This window comes from Hydractinia symbiolongicarpus, chromosome 6 (genome assembly GCF_029227915.1).
Source record: "Hydractinia symbiolongicarpus strain clone_291-10 chromosome 6, HSymV2.1, whole genome shotgun sequence".
Classification (NCBI taxonomy): Eukaryota; Metazoa; Cnidaria; class Hydrozoa; order Anthoathecata; family Hydractiniidae; genus Hydractinia; species Hydractinia symbiolongicarpus.
In genome coordinates, this window is record NC_079880.1 from 25,416,885 (window position 1) to 25,438,682 (window position 21,798).

Consider the following 21,798-nt stretch of genomic DNA (forward strand, 5'->3'; position numbering starts at 1 on the left):
CACTGACATTACATCTTACATAAAAGGGTACCATGTTTACAAAAGTTTATGGACACCAGTCCAACAAGAAAAACTACAAGGAGAAATGGAACCTCACAACCCTGTCGACAAATACGCTGTAGCCGTTAAAAAAGATGGGAAACTAGTCGGACATTTGCCGTTAGGAGAAAATGGAAAGTTTGCTAAAACCATATTTTATTTTCTCCGTGCTGATCAATTTGGGAGATGTGATATAACTGTTACTGGAAATGCAGTTAATCTTGGAGATGGTGATGGAATGCAGGTCCCCTGTGTTCTAAGCTTATCCGGGCAAAAGTAAATGGTAGAGATTTTGAAAAAACAGAAGCTGTAATTTTAGTGTTTGATATGTAATCACGTTGTTTTTATACACGAAATGAAAATTATAACTATGTTATTTACCTTTTTTTCCATTTGTCCAGCCAACCATCGGAAGCCTTGAAACTTGAACAATCAAAGTTTTTAGCAAAACTGAGTGCCTTTTCTTTTATCAAATTGCCATCGATCGGAATGTTTTGGCTTCTTTGAACAGTAAACCATTTGAAAACAGCCTTGTCTATCTGCTCATAATCACAGCCTTGAACCTTTTTCGAACCAGACGCGGTTTTTTGTTCTTCCAAGCTTTGTAGGATCTTATGTTTTTTTTTCATCCAAGTTGAAATTGTATTTTTGGGGATCCCGTATTTTTGTGCTGCCTCCTTGTTTGACATTCCTTTCTCGATTTCCCGAATTATTTGACATTTTTGAATTAAAGAAACGTTATTGAGTTTTCTTTTTAAAGCCGACATCTTCACCTCAAGAAGGTTTCTGGTTCAAAACACTGTAAACAATGTTTTGTGAGTGACTTTAGAATTCGAACGTCAAACATTTTCGTTCGAAAATGGAACATTTTAATTCGATTTTTAGTGTAAATAGGTTCTTAAATCCGGAAAAGTTCGAGATAGAGAGAGAAACAGTCAGACGGGACCGAGATTTTGGTTCGAGATAGAGAGTTATTCGAGATAGAGAGGTTCGAGATAAAGAGAGGAAAATAGCTTAGAGCCTACACAAATGTCCAAGGGACCGAGACTTTGGTTCGAGATAGAGAGATGTTCGAGATAGAGGGTAGTCGAGATAGAGAGAGTCAACTGTATATTTGAAAAAAAAAGTTTACCCTCTTTTACCCAATTTTCTTTATTATTGTCTCGTAAAAGAATAATAAATAGCCAAAAAATAATGAATGAATATTTTACTTTTTCTCGCCTGTCATAACTTGTTCCAATAAACACAAATCAAATATAAAGTTTGCGTGAAGCGAGCGTAATATTTTCTCAAAAAGTTATTTCGTCTGGATTTGATGCAAAATAGTTTAATTCCATGACTTTTCCAGAGTTCGTTCTTGAATCTATATTATTATATTATTATATATATATGTCTTTCTCGCTGTTAGCAACATTGTTGCAAATTTTTTGTAGTTTGTACTCGGCAGTTTTTGTTTTGTTTTCTTGTTCCATTTATATTCGAATTATATTCGAATGCGATAGTAGCAACCTCAGTCCTAGAACACAAAAATGGAAGATAAATAAGAACAAACAAACTTTTACTTTGTGGCCGTAAACATTGATATGTGAGATACGTAACGCACGTGGTAAAACGGGGGTAAAATAAATTATTTAAGATATTACAGGCGCGTACGGCGCTGTAGCATAAACAACAAATGGACTCCTTGTTTTCTCGTTTTCCAGCTTACTTATTTTTTTAGTCAAATATTAGCGTAACGCCACGTCATAAGAAAGTAACCCGTAATTTGCGTGTCGTGGACTCACATAGTCACTCACACAAGCGTACTATAGAAAATATCAAGAACACATAGCTGGTTCATCATATTCTTCAAGTTTGATTGAAACTATTCAAGTACTTTCTATATAGAATGTTTTTCTGTACAATCCAAACTGATAGTTTTGGGAATAATATATAGTACGGAAATTTAAATTATAAATTACAAATTCGTTGCTTACAATGAACTATCAGTTTTGCAGTTTGTTAAAAACTGAGGACACGTGTGTTCAACATAATCTATTCTCAAAAATAATAATATTTACAGTTCTTCTTTCGTACTTGTTTTCGACATGCTCTCCATCGTATAGCGTGTACTCCATTGTAGTGTGTATTCGCTATAACACAGTTGTAAGTTGATTTACGTCTGAATTGGTAAGAGAATCAACCAGCGCAAAAGAGATAGGAGACAGAAACAAATTGAGTCATCAATTCAAAAAGAAGTTGTTTATATTCTTAAAGATTGCAGTTTTTACATTGCAAATTCTTTTTGTTAGGGGTGGTTATTATACTTTGGATGATGAATTACCTGAAGGCGATGTAACAAAGTATTTTAAAAACTGCACTGAAGTGAGCTGTTTGTTGCAATGTGAAAGAGAGAAACAATGTGACCGAATCATGTTTAAGTTACACAATAAACAGATGAGAAATGGAGAGTGTTGGTTTGTTAAGCAGAACACAACTGATAAAGGAGAAGAGATGCAGACATTAAAAAAAGACAGATCCACTAAAAGTTATCAAAAGGTTCGAAAATGTGTAGATTTTCTTTTGTTATCATTCTTATATTCTATAAAACTTAAACCTCAGAATTAACAGAAGGTTTTCCTCTCAAAGTATTATGATCAGTATTTGCGCTCTTTTTTACAGACAGGTTATTATAATAAAAACGCACAAATTACTTCAATGGTTTTAGAAAAAAGACTAATGTTTTTTCCACCAAAATTTGCATAGATGCTTGACCAAATTTTTAACAAAAAATTTGACTGTACAAATGGTTCCAACATTTACCTTCGCATTTTTCCCTTCTTCTTTTTGCTATCCCCTTTTCTATATTTTAAAATTAAAATGCCTCGTAAGGAATAAAGAATCTTCAACATATCATCAACATATAAAGAAAATAAAAAAATAGAATTTTGACCAAATAAACAAGTGTAAAATGGTTTAAATAAATTTGATATTTAGACGACACCTAAATGCCCATCAAAAGCGAAGTGCTACTATGGAAACTGCGCCATTACCAACGATTTGAAAGGATACAACTGTGAATGTCAAGGTAGATGAAGTTTTTCACAAAATGAGGTTTTTTTAATTTTTTTTTTATAAGTTACTACATTATTTAACAGTGAGAATAGATGTGTTGGTTTGGCAATGAAATTTTAAACAACAAATATTAGCTTGACAATAATACGAAGACTGTGTTTATCTGTGTGTACGTGTGTGTACGGGCATAGTAGATGTCTTCATTTTCCTTTGATGTAGCTGAAAAAGTCTGTCTTAAATGTTAAATTTTCTGATGTTACGTCACGGCGACGACGTCATTAATGTAACGTCAAAAGCATTTTTAAATTTAGCGAAGATATTACATTGCACTTTCATGTTTAAAGCGGCGTTTATCAGATTTTATCCGACAGATCCTGTCTGAAAGTTTTTTTCATTAAATATACATATCAGATTCTTGAGATTTCATTTGTATTATTGAAAAGGCAAAATCAACGAAAACAGGGAAAGAAATGATTTTGGCTCATTTCTAAAATGTCGCAAATGCGAATGATTGTCTTTGCTTTGTTGTTTCCCCTTTCATAAGTTTAATAAAAATTTCTGTTTTTGACATTTTGATTTATTGAAAGATGTTTCACCTCTTGTGCTATTGACATTATATAAATTCTAAAATCAGTAATATTTAATAAAGCAAACTTTTCATTGGTTAATTCTCTTCAGACAAAATCCGAAAAGTTAAAGTTTTTCAACTTTGTGTCTGACGACAAATTTGACAAAATTAAGAAGCTTCCAATTTTTTTGTTTACATTATCAGATTTTGTCGAATAAGATAAATCAGTCAGACAAAATCTGATAATGTAAACGCTGATTAAGGCTTTATAACTTGGAAACGACTGGAATAACTGATGTTCTCGGGAGGGGATAAAGGCGATTTCATCGGGCAAGCTCGACCGGAAGATTTTGCTACATTTTTATAATCCATTTTGAGAGGCTTTAAATCAATTAACAAAACCTCGCTGCAACAAAATGAACATGTTCATCCATGTTGCATTATGACATGTTGAAACATGCATGTCCAATGAATGCGTGAAATTTTGCATCGAATTGTTCGACAGCTCCTAACAGTTCTTATGTACTCTTAGCTAAAATTAAACCGATTACATTCAAATCATTTTTCAATTGAGTTAATTCTAACAAAATTTATAGGAACTATTACTTCCTACCACGAAGGTCACTTCTAACCATCAACTGATTTACCTTCAACCATCAATCAAGTTCCCTTTTAACCATTAATTGAGTTACTTTAAACCATTAGTTAAGTTACTTCCATCCATAAATTAAGTCATTTCGAACCATTAATTAAGTTCTTCCAACCGTTAATTGAGTTACTTTAACCAGCAATGGAGTTACTCAACCCTCAATTAAGTTCTTCCAACCATCAAGGTTACTTTCAACAATTAATTAAGTTACTTCCAACCATCAGTTAACTTGATTGTTATTTATAATACAAATTATTTTACAAATGATTGGATTTTATTAAAAAGTAATGTCTGCTTTGGAGCAAGGGCAAACCAATATGGAACATTCAACATACAATATGATGCATATATGACTGGCATAAAATTGGTGCATGTTGGAGGAATTGGGGTGACATGTTTGGAGAGTGGACCATTGACAAAATGGGGATGCGATTATATAAACCAGTTTTCCATAGGGTATGTTAGTGCTGTTATAACCAATTATCAAAACAACGTGCTTTATCCATACATGGGTCATCTTGGGAAAGGTTTTTATTCCGTGCCAGGATACAACGCCAATTCGCCATACTTGATCTTTGGTGGAAGGAATTACACTGGTTACAAAAACGAAGAGTTGCGAATACAATATGGTGAAACAATGATGGGAAACCCGCGCAAAAAATCCTTACTACTTTTGTTCACGATGAGGTCGAGCGGTTGGAAGTAATTCGTCCAATTGTTTGGAATAGAAACCATCTTTCCATTTGATTTGAGACTTTGAGAATGCAGAAACACAGACCCAAACTGTACCTGAAACCCAAGACATTGGAAATGCTCAAATAATTCCAGAAACACAAAATGTTATTGTCATTGATGATTAGACCTTTATATTCATGAAAGAAATTTATTAAAGTTAAACTCAGTAGCTCTCTTTTACTGTTGTTCGTAAGAAAGCCTTTCGACCGGAAAAGTACTTAAATGAAAAAAATGACCATCTCTTGAAGTTATCAAAGGCTTAGAAATAGCTAAAAATTCGCGCACCCTTTAATTTTCGCGCAGCCGAGTGCGCGAAAATAGGTTTTTTCCGCGCCTTTTATTTTCGCGCACCTTTCCTGCGTGAAAATAAAAGGTGCACGAAAATTAATGGCATTAAGGTATAGCCATTTATTTGGTAGACATCAATTGGTTTGATTTGAAACATCTTTTAGAAAGAGACCCCCAAATTAAGATATTCTCATATATTTGAAATTAATAAAATTTTATCACTTCAATACCACCACTACCACAGAAACAACAAAACTTTTAAAATAAATTTTAAAATTGTGACGGTTGACGCTTGCAGTACATCCATGTAGTAGACATGCACGCACGCACGCACGCACGCGCGCTTAAAATTGATATTTATTTATATATAAAGAAGCTAAGAATAAGCACGTTATTGTGTCCGGACTGGAAGATTTCTTTTGTGGTTCGAGTTTTCGGAATTTTTACACTATATTATTCTAAAATATATATATACAATACCCGCATACGTTTGTAAAGAAACTTTTTTGACGTAATTAAAAATGTGTCTTTGGACTTTGTGTTTTTGTTCAAATCATGTGTTCTGTTCGCATCTGGAATGATAATACCCGCATTCTGTCTGCCGGTCGAAAAACTTAAAGTTAAAAGCTATAACTCAAAATACAGGGGGAAATCTTAAGGAAAAAAGTCTATAGTGGCACCAACCCACGCCTAACTTTAAAAGCAAAATGGCGTATCAGGGGTGGTTTTTGTAGGAATATTGCAAACACTTCCTTGCGTACAAGTAAAACCGGTTTCCAGTGAGCAGTGGACTTCTATTTCTGCATTTTTTATTACTTCACTAACATCTTTAAACGATAATAGATAAGTCACCGTCAAAGATTTTTTGCAGAATTTAAACTCCCAACTCCCAGTGCACGTTTCAATTTCTTAAAAAAACTGAGTGTGATTATTGTTTACACTTTCTTTACCTAATAATGCCGGTGTATACTTTATATATATATTCTAAACACAAGACCTACATTGAATTGGTTATATCCTGTATAAAAATTTGGAATAACTTTTCCGTTTTCGTTTTTCATCGTTTTCTTATGGAATTTATGTAAATTTGAAAAAGTTTAGAGTGAATCTAGTTCGTATAAATTTATATCTTATATAACTTGACTCTTGAATCTCAAGTGTAAACACATTTTAAAAACCATGTAATTTGGAAAAAGAGTGTTTGAAACTTAAAACTAACAGATTGACAATTTTTTTAGTAGGCCTTTTTATAAACAGTGTCAGATTTTGCCAAAAACTACGCAATTTTTATTGGACTAAAATAGTCCTAAAACAATACTGAACAGTAACGACACCAAATGAAGCTTGATTTGACTCAGACTTACTGAAAAAAGGTTTTGCACAAAATAGTCCAGCATGATCGTGGAAGGGGCACATACCGTTGGGCTTTTCATATAGTGAACCCTTTAATTTTTACTGCTCACCATTTGGGGCTGCATCAAAAACGAATGGCACTGTTCAGATGATTCTTGGTCTCTCCTCCCCCAAAGATTTATTCAGTTAATGGTAGCATAAACAAAGATGATTATTCAGTGCACTATTTTCCTTTTGATGAGGCCGTCAATTTCTTCAAGTGCTTAGGCAAAGGTTGCTACTTGGCAAAATTAGACATTCAACATGCCTTTTTGCTATGTCCAGTTCATCCTGATGCCTGGCACTTACTAGCCTATAAGTGGGGAAATAGATTTCATTTTGATATTGTGTTTCCTTCTGGTGGTAGATCTTTTCCATTTAATTTTAATAGCTTTGCGAACTTAATCACATGTATTTTCCTCGTCTTGGTGAACATAAGGAACAATAACTTTTTATTAATTGGAGTCTCACTGGCCTCTGGGAAAATTACTAGTTCAATGCAATTAATTACTTACCTTGGCATCGAGCAAGATACAGTTAATCTCATGATCAGGTTCCTAACTGAAGTGGTAATCCAGGAAAAAATGCACCAAACGTGATTTGTTGTCATTAATTGGGTCCATTTCCCTTACTTCCAAGGTGGTGAAATGCGGTCGAACTATAGAGAGACGCGTCAGGATTAAGTCTTGGAGGATATTATAATGGTTGGTGGTATTTATTACCCATTCATTTGCAGTAAGATTATAGTATCAGTTTTTGTAAGCTATTAGGCATTGCGATTACCACAACTTGCTGGGGTGAAATATGGGGAAATAAGGAAGTTGTCTTACGCACAGATAATGAAGTTATTGTTTATGTTTGGCAAACAGGGTCGTGTAAATGCATACACATCATGCCATTAATTCAGACATTGTTCTTTTTTACTGCCAAGAGGAAGTCAATCTATTGTTGTGTCATATAGCTGAAAGTTCTAACACTTACGCTAATCTCCTATCTCGATTACAGGTCACAAAGATCAAAGCCATATACAGAAAGACAGATGTAGAAGCCACACTTAACCCCAAGTTAATATCAGATCAATATCATCTACAAGTAGGCAGCAATGTGTCTACTAAAACAGCTGTCCCTGCAACTTTTCGTGTTTTTTTCCTCATAATAAAGCCTTGTGGGTTTTAAAGTATGTCTCGGAATATGTTTGTCTATCGAATTCCTCGTTTCATCCAGCAATTCATCTGGCATCTTCTGACCTTTTATTCTTTTTGAAAAGTTGCATGCTTACTAATTATAGCATACAAAACAGATCATTTTTGGCAAGAAATAAAAACCCGACTGGCTAACTTTGGAGGAAATTTATGTGCTGTTAATGCGGTTAGACACTGTTATCAATCTGGGTCCTGTGTTCAGAATTTATTCATTTAGTATGCGCTGGCATTGCCTATCGAATTTGCCTCACATGGCATGAGTTAAGCCGTAGCTGTAGCAAAGGCAGTTGCTAAACATGCCCCCGTTGTGGACCGAGCGACGGACCTTGTGGTTACTAAGCGACCTCCATAACTACATGACCACGCGCCACTATCGGCTATTACGATTATATTTATCATTGGAAAAAGGGCGTTTTCCAGCTTTCTCTCAAAATTTCAGGAAAATGATGTGTTCAAATTATGATATCTTTGATCGTGGATTTGTCCACCGACGTAAATAATGAGATCGCATTGATGTTATGTCTTCACTACTTCTTCAAAAGAGTTTGAGCAAGAGTGCTTAACAAAATAAGAAGCAATTCGGAAAAAAGATTAGATAAATGGAACAGAGAAGAGCTGACAGAAATCCTTCAAGAAGGACACTTGATAAACAACGTATGAAACGTCGCAGCAACATTTACAACGAAGATAAATACGTTACTAAAATGTTTTCAAACTGTATAAGAAATAAGAAAGCTCTCAAAATACTTAGCAAAGCTTTAAAAAAGGGTAAACTTCCAGTGCACGCTGATAATATGAATTTGCTGGCTGAGGAACATCCTAAAGCGAAACCAATTAACTCATAACTGAAACGACCAATCGCTCCATACATACACAGTGGTTCTTTAAAGACTCACTCAGTTGGAGACAGCATGAAAAATTACTATATCGCCACGATCAACAAGGATCCAAAGCTCTCACCCTAAGGTACAGAAGTATAGTGAACTCACGATCATTGTCGGATCCCTATCTCTCTTGAGGTACGGTCCTGTAATAAGGACATACGTCATCTGAATCAGAAGTACAGCAGCGAAGTGGTATTTACTACCGCCTAGAGCATCTTTGGACAGGATGAAAAGCCATTAAGTTATTTGTTGGGAAGACCGCAAAGCTCGGCCTATGCAGCAAGGTGTCGCGAAAGAAAGTTGCTCACTGGCTATCTCAGCGACTACTCCGGCTTCAACACATTCAAGACCCAAAGAGGATTGACCTCCCTCACTGCAACATAACTAAGCCGAACGAAATGCACAAGTTTGACTTGCTGAATATGCTACACAATAAGCTATATGGGAAAACGTACAAATATATACCAACAAGCATCAATCGGGCTTCGAGGTACAAGGTAACAAGACCCATAAAGAAAAAAGATGTCCTTGAAACGACACCATGCATGAACAGCGCTGAAATCGTCACGGAACGCAATTCCTACGTCTTTTTTACAATGGCCTGATCCCAATTCCTACGCTCACCGTGTAGTTGTTTCACATCCTTTCTTACAAATCATCGCTTAAACTTCATAGCCTTCGGTTCTCTACAGCACTATATAAACTTCAAAACGCCAAAGTCTAACGAAAACATTAGGGGAACTTTTGTCTCTTCCAAAAGATAAGATAGCCCTGCCCCACTATTTCTTGTCTTTTCGCAGTTTTTTAACTCAATTTAAAAAATGTCGCGCCATGTTACAAATATCTAAGAATCCGCCGGGATCTACACGCTTGAAACGAGGTTACAAGTCCTCATCGTACAAAGTCCCAATATATTTCGCTTCAGCAAATACAATGTTTAGCAGGGTAAGTTGTAAAGAAGACATATTTTCTTTGTACCTCCAAAAGTCCGACCATATTTTTGCATGGACAAAACTATACCAAACGGTTCAGATTATTCGAAATGCATTACAAAGTGCATTGGAAAACTTTAAGAATAATTTAGATGTCGTCAAGATCACCTTCTGTGTATTAAAGATGCTTGCAAGTCCTTTCAAAATGTGCTGAAATGGTTTTAAAAAACTTCTTTAGTTTTTTTTTTTGCATGGTGCTTTGCAAACCTATCTTTTTTTTCTGTATCACCATCGTAAGCAATCATCAGAAAGGTCACAGTAAGTAAAACCTTGTCTTCGTAAAAGGGGGACAGATCTGTCTGCTCCTCCAAGTCAGAGCGTCTATACCTTTTATACTTCCTCACTGCACCTTTTGTGGAGCTTTACAACCTAGAAGTGAGAAGAGATTGTCTTAGCTTTTCAGGAAATTCGTCCGCGTTCATGCGTTTTCTCACAACCTGTTGGCCCGGTAAAGAACGCTGTATGCGGGACCATCACTATCTTGTCTTGAGTCATTTATTAAATCGTGTTTACCGATAAAGCACACTATAATGCGCAGAGTCTGTGCTGCTCACAATCGTACGCTTCTTGTTTGTACTACTTAGTTCTAGAACAAACAATAGTCGTAGAGGTCCTGTTCTTATTGATTGTAATTCGGCGTTTGAGCCTAGAAACGTGACACTAGAAGAAAACATTCTAAACGATATTATTGAAATTGTTTACCCAGGATAGTCTTTTCAGTTTTTATTGATACTGTTGCCAGCGAGTATCCTGCAAAGAGGGTCCCAGTACATTCAACGCTTCCGTTTGAGCTACGAAACTCGCGCAAGCATAGTAATCAACTAGAAAACGGCCTAAAATATTAATCCTACTCTCATGCTAAACGTTAAGAAGAAGGAATAGTTTCAAAATATTTTAAAAGTGCCTGACCGGACCTTCCGCACTGGAAGCAAACACTCTACTACAAGGCTATCAGTCAGTATTGTGCCAGACGACGGATCTTCCAGCAGGCTTTAGCAACAACAGGAATTCCACAATTAACTAATTCATTTGACTTCCGTCCTAATATACTTCGATGCTGACTTCCAAGTTCCTCTCGCTTGTCGTTATTTAAGCATTTTGCATATTTTGAAAGGTTTTCTACCCAGTTTACACCAACACGTCCTTGAGTTATGAGATCGTATGATTTCTTTTTTCGTAAAGTTTTATCCGATCTTTCTACTTTTCCTTGTGATTGAGGGTGTTAAGGTCAGCTTTTAAGCTGTTTTATTTTTTTCCTCTGACAATACCTTTGAACTGATCCATAAAACTCTTTACCCTGGTCACTTTGTAAAATATTAGGCGTCCCATGTAAATTGCAAATTTTCTCAAGCTCCATTATAACCTTGCTTGCATGTTTTGAAGTCAGTGGTACTAACCAGTGAAAGCGAGAAAAGACATCGAGTAAGGACAGTACATAACGATACGTTTTTCTTTGATATTCAACTTCCATATTTTTCATGTCGACCAGATCGATTTGATGGATATGATGAACCTGGAAAGCAAACGATACTATTTTTAAATTGTCTTATTATCTAGCGTAATTAACACAAGTCAACTGTCGATTATAATAAAGGTAATACAAAAATACAAAGTAACGTCATTTCACAATTATGTAAATCAATTCAGCAACCTTGATAACAGTCTTCTTAAGCTTGGATGATAAGAAACGGGGACCCAACGTCGCAAACAAACTAAAAGGCGAGGTTTTCTTCCCCATGCCTTTACATTTAATTTAAAATGACCACAGTATGAATAGAACCTATTTCATTTGCAGTGACTGGTTTAGGAACTGCTTTGCTGTTGAATTTCATAGTGAATTTTTTAAACTCCGCATCATTTGATGTTATACTGAGAATTTTTCTGCCACTGATTTCCGCATATGCGTCCGTAGCTCTGTTCATTAGTAATTTTTGACAGAAAAGAAGACTACAAAAAGTAATTTACTACGTAAAATAATACATATTTAACATCGAAATGCCAAAACCATACCTCGGGTATACCACATTTTTTAAGTTTGATTGAAAATATTCAAATACTTTCTATATAAATATTTTTCTGTTCATTTATATTCAAAATCAATATATCAAAAACATATCGCTGGTTCACCACAATTTTCAAGTTCGATTCAAAGTACTTTCTATATTTAAGTGTTTCTCTGTATTCCATTCATATCCGTAATACAACTTAAATAATTTATAATAAGTTTCTATTTGTTTCTTTTAAACTTGATAAGACAAAAACAGTTTAACAAGCAAAACTCACCAATTCAAAAAGAAGATGTTTATATTCTTAAAGATTGCAGTTTTTACATTGCAAATTCTTTTTGTTTGGGGTGGTTATTATACTTTGGATGATGAATTGCCCGACGGCGGTGTAACAAAGTATTTTAAAAACTGCACTGAAGTGAGCTGTTTGTTGCAATGTGAAAGAGAGAAACAATGTGACCGAATCATGTTTAAGTTACACAATAAACAGATGAGAAATGGAGAGTGTTGGTTTGTTAAGAACACAACTGATAAAGGGGAAGAGATGCAGACTTTGAAAAAAGACAAATCCATTAAAAGCTATCAAAAGGTTCAAAAATGTGTAGATTTTCTTTTGTTATCATTCTTATATTCTATAAAACTTAAACCTCAGAATTAACGTAGACAGGTTTTCCTCTCAAAGTATTATGATCAGTATTTGCGCTCTTTTTTACAGACAGGTTATTATAATAAAAACGCACAAATTACTTCAATGGTTTTAGAAAAAAGACTAATGTTTTTTCCACCAAAATTTGCATAGATGCTTGACCAAATTTTTAACAAAAAATTTGACTGTACAAATGGTTCCAACATTTACCTTTGCATTTTTCCCTTCATTTTTTGCTATCCCCTTTTCTATATTTTAAAATGCCTCGTAAGGAATAAAGAATCTTCAACATATCATAAACATATAAAGAAAATAAAAAAATAGAATTTTGACCAAATAAACAAGTGTAAAAAGGTTTAAATAAATTTGATATTTAGACGACACCTGAATGCCCATCAAAAGCGAAGTGCTACTATGGAAACTGCGCCATTACCAACGATTTGAAAGGATACAACTGTGAATGTCAAGGTAGATGAAGTTTTTCACAAAATGAGGTTTTTTTAATTTTTTTTTTATAAGTTACTACATTATTTAACAGTGAGAATAGATGTGTTGGTTTGGCAATGAAATTTTAAACAACAAATATTAGCTTGACAATAATACGAAGACTGTGTTTATCTGTGTGTACGTGTGTGTACGGGCATAGTAGATGTCTTCATTTTCCTTTGATGTAGCTGAAAAAGTTCTGTCTTAAATGTTAAATTTTCTGATGTTACATCACGGCGACGACGTCATTAATGTAACGTCAAAAGCATTTTTAAATTTAGCGAAGATATTACATTGCACTTTCATGTTTAAAGCGGCGTTTATCAGATTTTATCCGACAGATCCTGTCTGAAAGTCTTTTTCATTAAATATACATATCAGATTCTTGCGATTTCATTTGTATCAGATGTCGAATTTTTTTTCATTTTTTTTTCAACATGGTTCCTTCCGCGCGAAGGCGTGTTAGCTGTTTTATTGAAAAGGCAAAATCAACGAAAACAGGGAAAGAAATGATTTTGGCTCATTTCTAAAATGTCGCAAATGCGAATGATTGTCTTTGCTTTGTTGTTTCCCCTTTCATAAGTTTAATAAAAATTTCTGTTTTTGACATTTTGATTTATTGAAAGATGTTTTCCCTCTCGTGCTATTGACATTATATGAATTCTAAAATCAGTAATATTTAATAAAGCAAACTGTTCATTGGTTAATTCTCTTCAGACAAAATCTGAAAAGTTGAAGTTTTTCAACTTTGTGTCTGACGACAATTTTGACAATATTAAAAAGCTTCCAATATTTTTGTTTACATTATCAGATTTTGTCGAATAAGATAAATCAGTCAGACAAAATCTGATAATGTAAACGCTGATTAAGGCTTTATAACTTGGAAACGACTGGAATAACTGACATTCTCGGGAGGGGATAAAGGCAATTTCATCGGGCAAGCTCGACCGGAAGATTTTGCTACATTTTTATAATCCATTTTGCATGTAGAGGCTTTAAATCAATTAACAAAACCTCGCTGCAACAAAATGAACATGTTCATCCATGTTACATTATGACATGTTGAAACATGCATGTCCAATGAATGCGTGAAATTTTGCATCGAATTGTTCGACAGCTCCTAACAGTTCTTATGTATTCTTAGCTAAAATTAAACCGATTACATTCAAATCATTTTTCAATTGAGTTACTTCTAACAAAATTTATAGGAACTATTACTTTCTACCACGAAGGTCACTTCTAACCATCAACTGATTTACCTTCAACCATCAATCGAGTTACTTTAAACCATTAATTGAGTTACTTTAAACCATTAGTTAAGTTACTTCCATCCATAAATTAAGTCATCTCGAACCATCAATTAAGTTCTTCCAACCGTTAATTGAGTTACCTTTAACCAGCAATGGAGTTGCTCAACCGTCAATTAAGTTCTTCCAACCATCAAGGTTACTTTCAACCATTAATTAAGTTACTTGCAACCATCAGTTAACTTTATTGTTATTTATAATACAAATTATTTTGCAGATGATTGGATTTTATTAAAAAGTAATGTCTGCTTTGGAGCAAGGGCAAACCAATATGGAACATTCAACATACAATATGATGCATACATGACTGGCATAAAATTGGTGCATGTTGGAGGAAATGGAGTGACATGCTTGGAGAATGTAGCATTGACAAAATGGGGATGCGATTCTATAAACCAATATTCTAACAAGTATGTTAGTGTTGTTATAACCAATTATCAAAACAACGTGCTTTACCCATACATGGGTCATCTTGGGGAAGGTTTTTATTCCGTACCAGGATACAACGCGAACTCGCCATACTTGATCTTTGGTGGAAGGAATTACACTGTTTACAGAAACAAAGAGTTGCGAATACATTATGGTGAAACATTAATGGGATACCACCAAAAAAACAATGGTACATCTTGCGCAGATATTTATGCAAAGTTGTGTGACGTTTAAATGTGATGATTGGTGATTAATTGACTGTGTCCTTTTTATGACGTGTTTATTCACAAGATTCTATTCTTAGGACATTTTTTTTTATTTTAATGCTTCGTGTTTATACAGAATCTTTTTTTAACATTAGTCGTTTTTTCACTGAACAGAAAAATTCACTAAAGCTGTTTAATTTTTATTTAACCGGAAAACAAAGAAACGTTTCGTTTTATAATTTTTTAAGAATATTGTAATCAAAATTTAAAACAGTTTAAAAAGTACGTAAGCTTAAAGCACCAGGATTATTACCAGAAGAATGGTTTATATATATTATTTACGTAGAACCCTTGATTTGCGAACTTACTCAAAAACTCCTTCAATTCTTGTGACCTTTTTCTGAAGAAAAATTGTTTTATTAGATGTAAAACTATGCGAATCAAAGATCAATCCTAAATGTGCAACAATAGAAAAGATACCAAACAAAGTTACTAAACCGGGAAACCTTATTGTTTGAAAAAAATTTAGAAATATGGATGAAATTTTGCGACACTTATTGCAAAAAATTTACATCTATGACAATTCATTTGATAGACACAAATTGGTTTGATTTGAAACAATAGTCATTTAAAGATTTAAACTTAGATTAATGGTCTTAGTTTGGGACTGTTTTAATTCCCACAGCAGACCACTGATAAACCATTGGATAGCTCAAATTTTTAATAACTGCAACTCAGTCGGCTGTTTGGATCAAGAAAGAAAATGTACAAGTTTAAACTTCTCATTCTTTCAACTTTTACAGTGTTCTATCACAAAATTTAAAAATTGTGAAAGTTGACGCCTGCAGTAGTCTTACGCACGCACGCACGCACGCACGCACGCACGCACGTCATTTGACGTCATTTGTAAACAATTTTTCGCCAAGACACCTTAACAAAGTTATGCTTCCTATTCGAAAAGCTGAAAATAAACACGTAATTACTTCTGGACTAGAAGGTTTTTTTGCGGTTCGAGTTTTCAGAATTTTGAGCCTCGATCCTTTAAAATATAAAAATATATCTTAGGTATATAATTGTATTTCAGAATGTGTCATTGGCATCGTTTTTATTTGTTTATAGTTTATCATAGCAATCTTGGTGTTTCATCTATATTATTAATATCTGCATACGTTGTAAATAATTTTTTGACGTAATTAAAAAATGTGTCGTTGGACTATTTGTTTTTCTGTTCATATCATGTGTTTTGTTCATGTCATATGTTTTGTTCATATCATATGTTTTGTTCATATCATATGTTCTGTTTATATCATATGTTCTGTTCATATCAAATCATATGTTCTGTTTATATCATATGTTTTGTTCATATCATATGTTCTGTTTATATCATATGTTTTGTTTATATCATATGTTCTGTTCATATCAAATCATGTTTTGTTTATATCATGTGTTCTGTTTATATCATGTGTTCTGTTTATATCATATGTTTTGTTTATATCATATGTTTTGTTTATATCATGTGTTCTGTTCATATCATATGTTTTGTTCATATCATATGTTTTGTTCATATCATATGTTCTGTTTATATCATATGTTTTGTTTATATCATATGTTTTGTTCATATCAAATCATATGTTCTGTTCATATCATATGTTTTGTTCATATCATATGTTTTGTTCATATCATGTGTTCTGTTTATATCATATGTTTTGTTTATATCATATGTTCTGTTCATATCAAATCATATGTTCTGTTTATATCAAATCATATGTTCTGTTTATATCATATGTTTTGTTCAGATCATATGTTCTGTTCATATCATATGTTCTGTTAGCCTTTGGAATGATAATACTCGTATTCTGCCTGCCGGTCGAAAGATTAAAAATTATAAGCAATAGCTCAAAAATCAGGAGAAATTCTTTAGGAAAAAGGTTTATATTCACACATTTGTTTTGTACAAACCCCGTTAAACTTTAAAAGTTGTTTTTAAAAGTGGCTTTTGTAGGAATATTGCAAACACTTCCCTGCGTACAAGTAAAACTTTCCATATCATATATTTCCATTTCCTTAAAAGTTTCCAGTGAGCAGTGGACTTCTATTTTTGCATTTTTTATTGCTTCACTAACATCTTTTAGCGATAAAAGATAAGTCACTGTCAAAGATTTTTTGCAGAATTTAAACTCCCAACTCCCAGTGCACGTTTCAATTTCTTAAAAAAACCTTTAAAAGTTAGGGCTCATTGTGATTATGTTTTTACACTTCTTTAACCTGTTCGTGTTTGTGTTCAGCTAGAAAAAGAGAAATATTTCGTCAGATTAACGGCTGATAATGAATATTTTGAAAACACACGCTTTTTATTGAAAACAGTAAATTCAGGCTACGATTTTGTGAGAAAGCAAAGGCCTACTGAGAATGAACTTAGCCTGAAATCCTTTATAAATTACAAATTATAAATTATAAATTAAAAAGGTTCTGACATCAAGGTTGACATTAAGTTGAAAATATATATACACATACAAATTCGATATAGGTGTATGTGATTTTGAGATGAAAGCATTTATACTGCGTTTACACATGATCAGTTAAATAAAAAAATATCTGGATTCAAGGAAAACTGATAAATAACAGAAATGTATCATTCATCTTTATCTGTTTGCACTCATGAATCAAAACGTATAATTTTTTGAATTATCACCTATACAGATTCAGCAAACCCAGGCGCGTAGCCTTGTGGTTATTAAGTTTGCTTCGTAATCACAAGGTTCGTGGTCAGCGTGGGCATGTTTAGCAAGTGTCTTTACTACAGCTACGGGTCAACCTATGCAATGTGAGGGAAATCGGGTAGGCAATGCCGGTGGATACTTAGCGTATACATTCTAAACCACATTAATAACAGTGCTTCTAATACTGAAGTGGCTATATCCTCTGTAAAGTTTAGGAATAATAATTAAACCTATTTGGAAACTTTTCCGTTTTCGGTTTTTATCGTTTTCATGCTGAATTTGTGTAAATTTAAAGTTTAGTGTAAACCCACTCCGCATAAATTTCTATTCTTTAGAATCTCAAGTGTAAACACAGTTCAAAAAACCCGTATGATATGGAAAAAAGGGAGAAAAAAACTTAAAAGAGTGGGACTTTTTTAGTGGGACTGTGTCAAATTTTTTCAAAAACAACGCAATTTTTATTGGACTAAAATAGTCCTTACAGTAACAGTAACGGCACCAAATAATGCTTGACTTGAAAGTCTAGTATAATCGTGGAAGTTTCTTTTAACAAATGACGGACGCTTTTAAATAACTAGTCGTTAACCCGTGAATAAATTCACGGGTTCGCCTGTTCTTTATTAGCTGTATTTCGTGTCTTGCTGCTGCGGTTACCATTTTGCGTGACACACAAAAAGACGCATACGGGTGTTATAATATTATAAGATTTTATACACACAAAAGAACCGTATCTATATTCATTTCGTTGTTTAAAACACTAAATTTAACCAATTTATGATTTCATAAATCAAAAGGTTTTAACCACAAAAACCAAACAAAGTTTCTAAACGTTCTTTCCAAGCTCGACCCCAGCAGCTCTTACCGTGACGGATAGAACTATCAGAAAGCGCAGCGCAATTTGAAGCAAATAGTTCTGGGCACGAGGTTGCGTTCCTTTAAATGAAATTCTTTACCAATCCATACCATGGGTGGCTGTAAACTTGTTATGAAAACTGTTTCATTGTAGCTATACAGTCCTACACGTGTAATTCGATGTCACATCAGGGCACATCCATTGAGTTTGATCATACTGGTTGATAACCTTTAACAAGCATCGTTAAAAAACGTATTTGCGCCAGAAAACTGACCAGTATTATGACTCTAATCTTGTCACGACCTGAATCTCGTCATGACCCGCATTCCGTCATGACCCGCATTCCAGCATGACTGGCATTCTAACATGAACCACATTCCAACATGACCCGCATCTCATCATGTCCCACATCCCATCATGACCTAATCTCATCACGACCGATATTCCAACATGACCCGCATTCCAACACGACCCGCATTCCAACATGGCCCGCATCTCATCACGTCCCTCATGTCATCATAACCTAATCTCATCAGGACCCACATTCCAACATAACCCGCATTTCAACATAAACCTCATCTCGTCATGACCCGCATCTCATCATCATCCGCATCTCAACGGTACCCTAATCTCATCACGAGCCACATTCAAACATGACACGCATCTCATCATGACCCGCATCTGAGAGTACACGGAACAAAGTACTTTTTTGGATACTCGCTTGGAACTATAAAACCACGTGGCTTAAACTGTTTCCATTCATCAGAACCATCACAGCAATCACATATCCCGTCGTTCACGTAAGACGAGGGAAGCTCAACGTTCTCCGGTCCGCAGAAAAACCTATACAACGAAAACAAATATTTAACACGATTAATCATGTATTTTGTCACGCCTACGCATAAAAAATGACGAAACATGATTACAAATGAGAAAAAAAAATCCCGGGATATACTTTCGCGATACTTTAATGAAAATAGCAACTTATACAAGCGGCACCTACGTTAGTTATGATAAAAAGACCTGCATTGTCTCTGTTTGTCGCATATGATATTACCCATATTATCTCATATTCTCATATCTCAATTACATACTAAAACTAGCTATCAGTAAAACAAATAAAAATTCCAAAGTTTTTTGCTCTCTAGCGCAATAAAAAAAGGGTACAAAAATTTCACCCTGCGCAATTTAAATGGAATTTGTTATGTAAGAAAGGGAATTTAATTAATTTTTTACAAAAGAATGGTTTTCTATTAAACTTTGTGCAAATGACTAATATTTTTTCCAACCCCCCCCCCCAAAAAAAAAAAATTATTTGTTGACCTTAGGTACATGTTTAATCGAAAGGCCAGAGAAGAAATAAAATCATGTTTCTTAGAACGTCTTGAATGGCACAAAACATGACAATTCTGTAAGTTCCAACGTATTTGTTTTTCTACGGCATAAAAAACCAACCTTCCGTTGATACAAGCTGATGTGCCAGGTTCGTCACTACCGTCTGTGCAATCGCAATAGTCATCATTGACAGCTGTCATCTTGATTTCGGTGCCATCAGAACATTGGAAGTGCTTTTGTATGTCATTAAACAAGTGGATGTTTTGTGGATGAACACCTCTAAGAACTAGAGGTTGAGAAAAGCATTAAAAAATACTAAAGAGAACAAATTTTAGTAAAGAGAATATTTGGTGGAAGTTAACTTGGTGAAGAATCGAAAATAAATAATTTCCTTCTAAAATCTCACAACGCTAGTTCTTTACAATAATAAACATAAAAACTCTTTGGTACCTAGTAGGAGTGAGTGTTAAAATAAACAGGAGGTTGAAAATCACATTAATTAAAAGCAGGGAGTCTGGAAAAAAAAATTGGGGGGAAATAATTTTTTTTTAGAAATTTAACAACCAACAATTTAATAGATATTGCCTAAAAATTAAGCAACTTGAGATCTGACGAAAATTCTGAGTTGTTTATAAAAATTTTTGTGATATTCACCTGTACAGGTTGTATGAGTAGTATCACACATTTTAGAAAAGATTTCCATTGTTACTGTTTGAAAGTTTTTCTTTTCACTTAAAATAATGCCCTTAAAAACACCCAGGTCAAAGTTAGAAAATATTACAACATGGCAGATAGACAAACATGAAATATACACAGGCACTAACTTTGTCTTTTCAGCTCCTCATTTGAAATATTTGTTGATGTTTTAAGATCAGGAAAATATATTGAAGATTCGTGTTTGTAATTTCCATGGCCTTTATGCAAGTGGAAAGCAATGATCCATGTAATTATTAAAGTACCACCAATAAAAACAAACCATGTTCGCTTTCTCCAAATGTTTATCTTTTTAAAACACCACATGTCATTACTAAATTAAGACACAAAAAACTATTTTAAGCAGCATTTATCATTTTTTTTTATATTTTTAAAACAATTACACAAAATTGCCACCGCTTAGGGCAGCTTTTGAATAATTTAGAGGCTATCCTGGGTAAATAATAGTAATAATAATAATATACACAATTGTTGAAAGACCACAGAAAGGAGTTGAAATAAAAAACAAAAACTTTTTATTTACTGTAGCAAATCACTAGTCTAAAATATTTACTTGAAAGGGAAACAAGAAAAAATTCCTTACAAATCATTTAAAATAAGTTAGAACTCTTTGATTCTTTTAAGATTATTTATCTCATTAAAAATAGTTGAACTATATAAAGTTATAATATATAGTTGTTATACCTTATAGAATTATGATCAAAACTAGCAGTTTGGTTCTGGTTAAAAATAAACCTTTTTTGTGGCAGATTAGCAATCACGAGGGTGCCAATAAGCCGCATACGCCGAAAAAGTGCAATCGTTTTCAGGCAAGTTCAGTGTTTTGAAAAAAATAATCAAGTATTCGCCAGAAAAAAACCCGCAAAGACCTGAACAATGCCTGAAAAATACAAATTCACCACAAAATCACTCCAAAGATTCAACACAAATGATTCAAAAAACTATAAAAATTAAAACTTGCTATGTTGTAGTGAAGTTCTTAAAAGAACTGTTTTTGATGGTTTTTGGATAACATTTACTTGATAAATAACTTATATATAAACTTTATTATATAACTCTTTTCTCTTCAAGCACCTTCTTCCAACTGCCGTCTACATGGTATATGTTACAAGGAATTGCATTTCAGGAATGCTCCAGGCGAGTTCGGGAAAGTGGGGGCGGTTTCAGAGGACAACAGCCAATTTAATTCGAAAAGTCGCCTGGACTCGCCCTTATATATGTGGGCATTTGCAGTATATCGGAACCCTCTTTAGCAATCCAGCTTGAAAGATGACATGTAGGTTGCAGAAGGTC

The 21,798-nt window shown here is 33.9% G+C and overlaps 3 protein-coding genes across 4 annotated transcripts; 2 read left to right on the plus strand and 1 right to left on the minus strand.

The window, feature by feature from the left end:
- Window positions 1-11,704: 11,704 nt before the first annotated feature.
- LOC130647822 (uncharacterized) lies at window positions 11,705-15,356 on the plus strand. Its single transcript, XM_057453808.1, has 3 exons — window positions 11,705-12,398; window positions 12,833-12,923; window positions 14,466-15,356. Exons 1-3 carry the CDS (start codon window positions 12,102-12,104, stop codon window positions 14,909-14,911), a joined length of 834 nt encoding a protein of 277 aa, XP_057309791.1. The 5' UTR covers window positions 11,705-12,101; the 3' UTR covers window positions 14,912-15,356.
- Window positions 15,357-16,083: 727 nt separating this feature from the next.
- LOC130648242 (cytochrome c oxidase subunit 3-like) lies at window positions 16,084-17,333 on the plus strand. The gene is made up of 2 exons (XM_057454282.1): window positions 16,084-16,734; window positions 17,169-17,333. Exons 1-2 carry the CDS (start codon window positions 16,084-16,086, stop codon window positions 17,331-17,333), a joined length of 816 nt encoding a protein of 271 aa, XP_057310265.1.
- A 992-nt stretch (window positions 17,334-18,325) lies between these two features.
- Window positions 18,326-20,852, minus strand: LOC130647823 (uncharacterized). Of its 2 annotated transcripts, none has more exons than XM_057453809.1 (3): window positions 20,616-20,852; window positions 19,780-20,077; window positions 18,326-19,299 (listed from the first exon to the last, which is right to left on the minus strand). In XM_057453809.1, exons 1-3 carry the CDS (start codon window positions 20,809-20,811, stop codon window positions 19,125-19,127), a joined length of 669 nt encoding a protein of 222 aa, XP_057309792.1. In that variant the 5' UTR covers window positions 20,812-20,852; the 3' UTR covers window positions 18,326-19,124. The 2 variants fall into 2 exon arrangements, with proteins under 2 accessions (XP_057309792.1, XP_057309793.1); XM_057453810.1 differs by having other exon boundaries at window positions 19,912-20,077; window positions 20,616-20,851.
- Window positions 20,853-21,798: the final 946 nt, after the last annotated feature.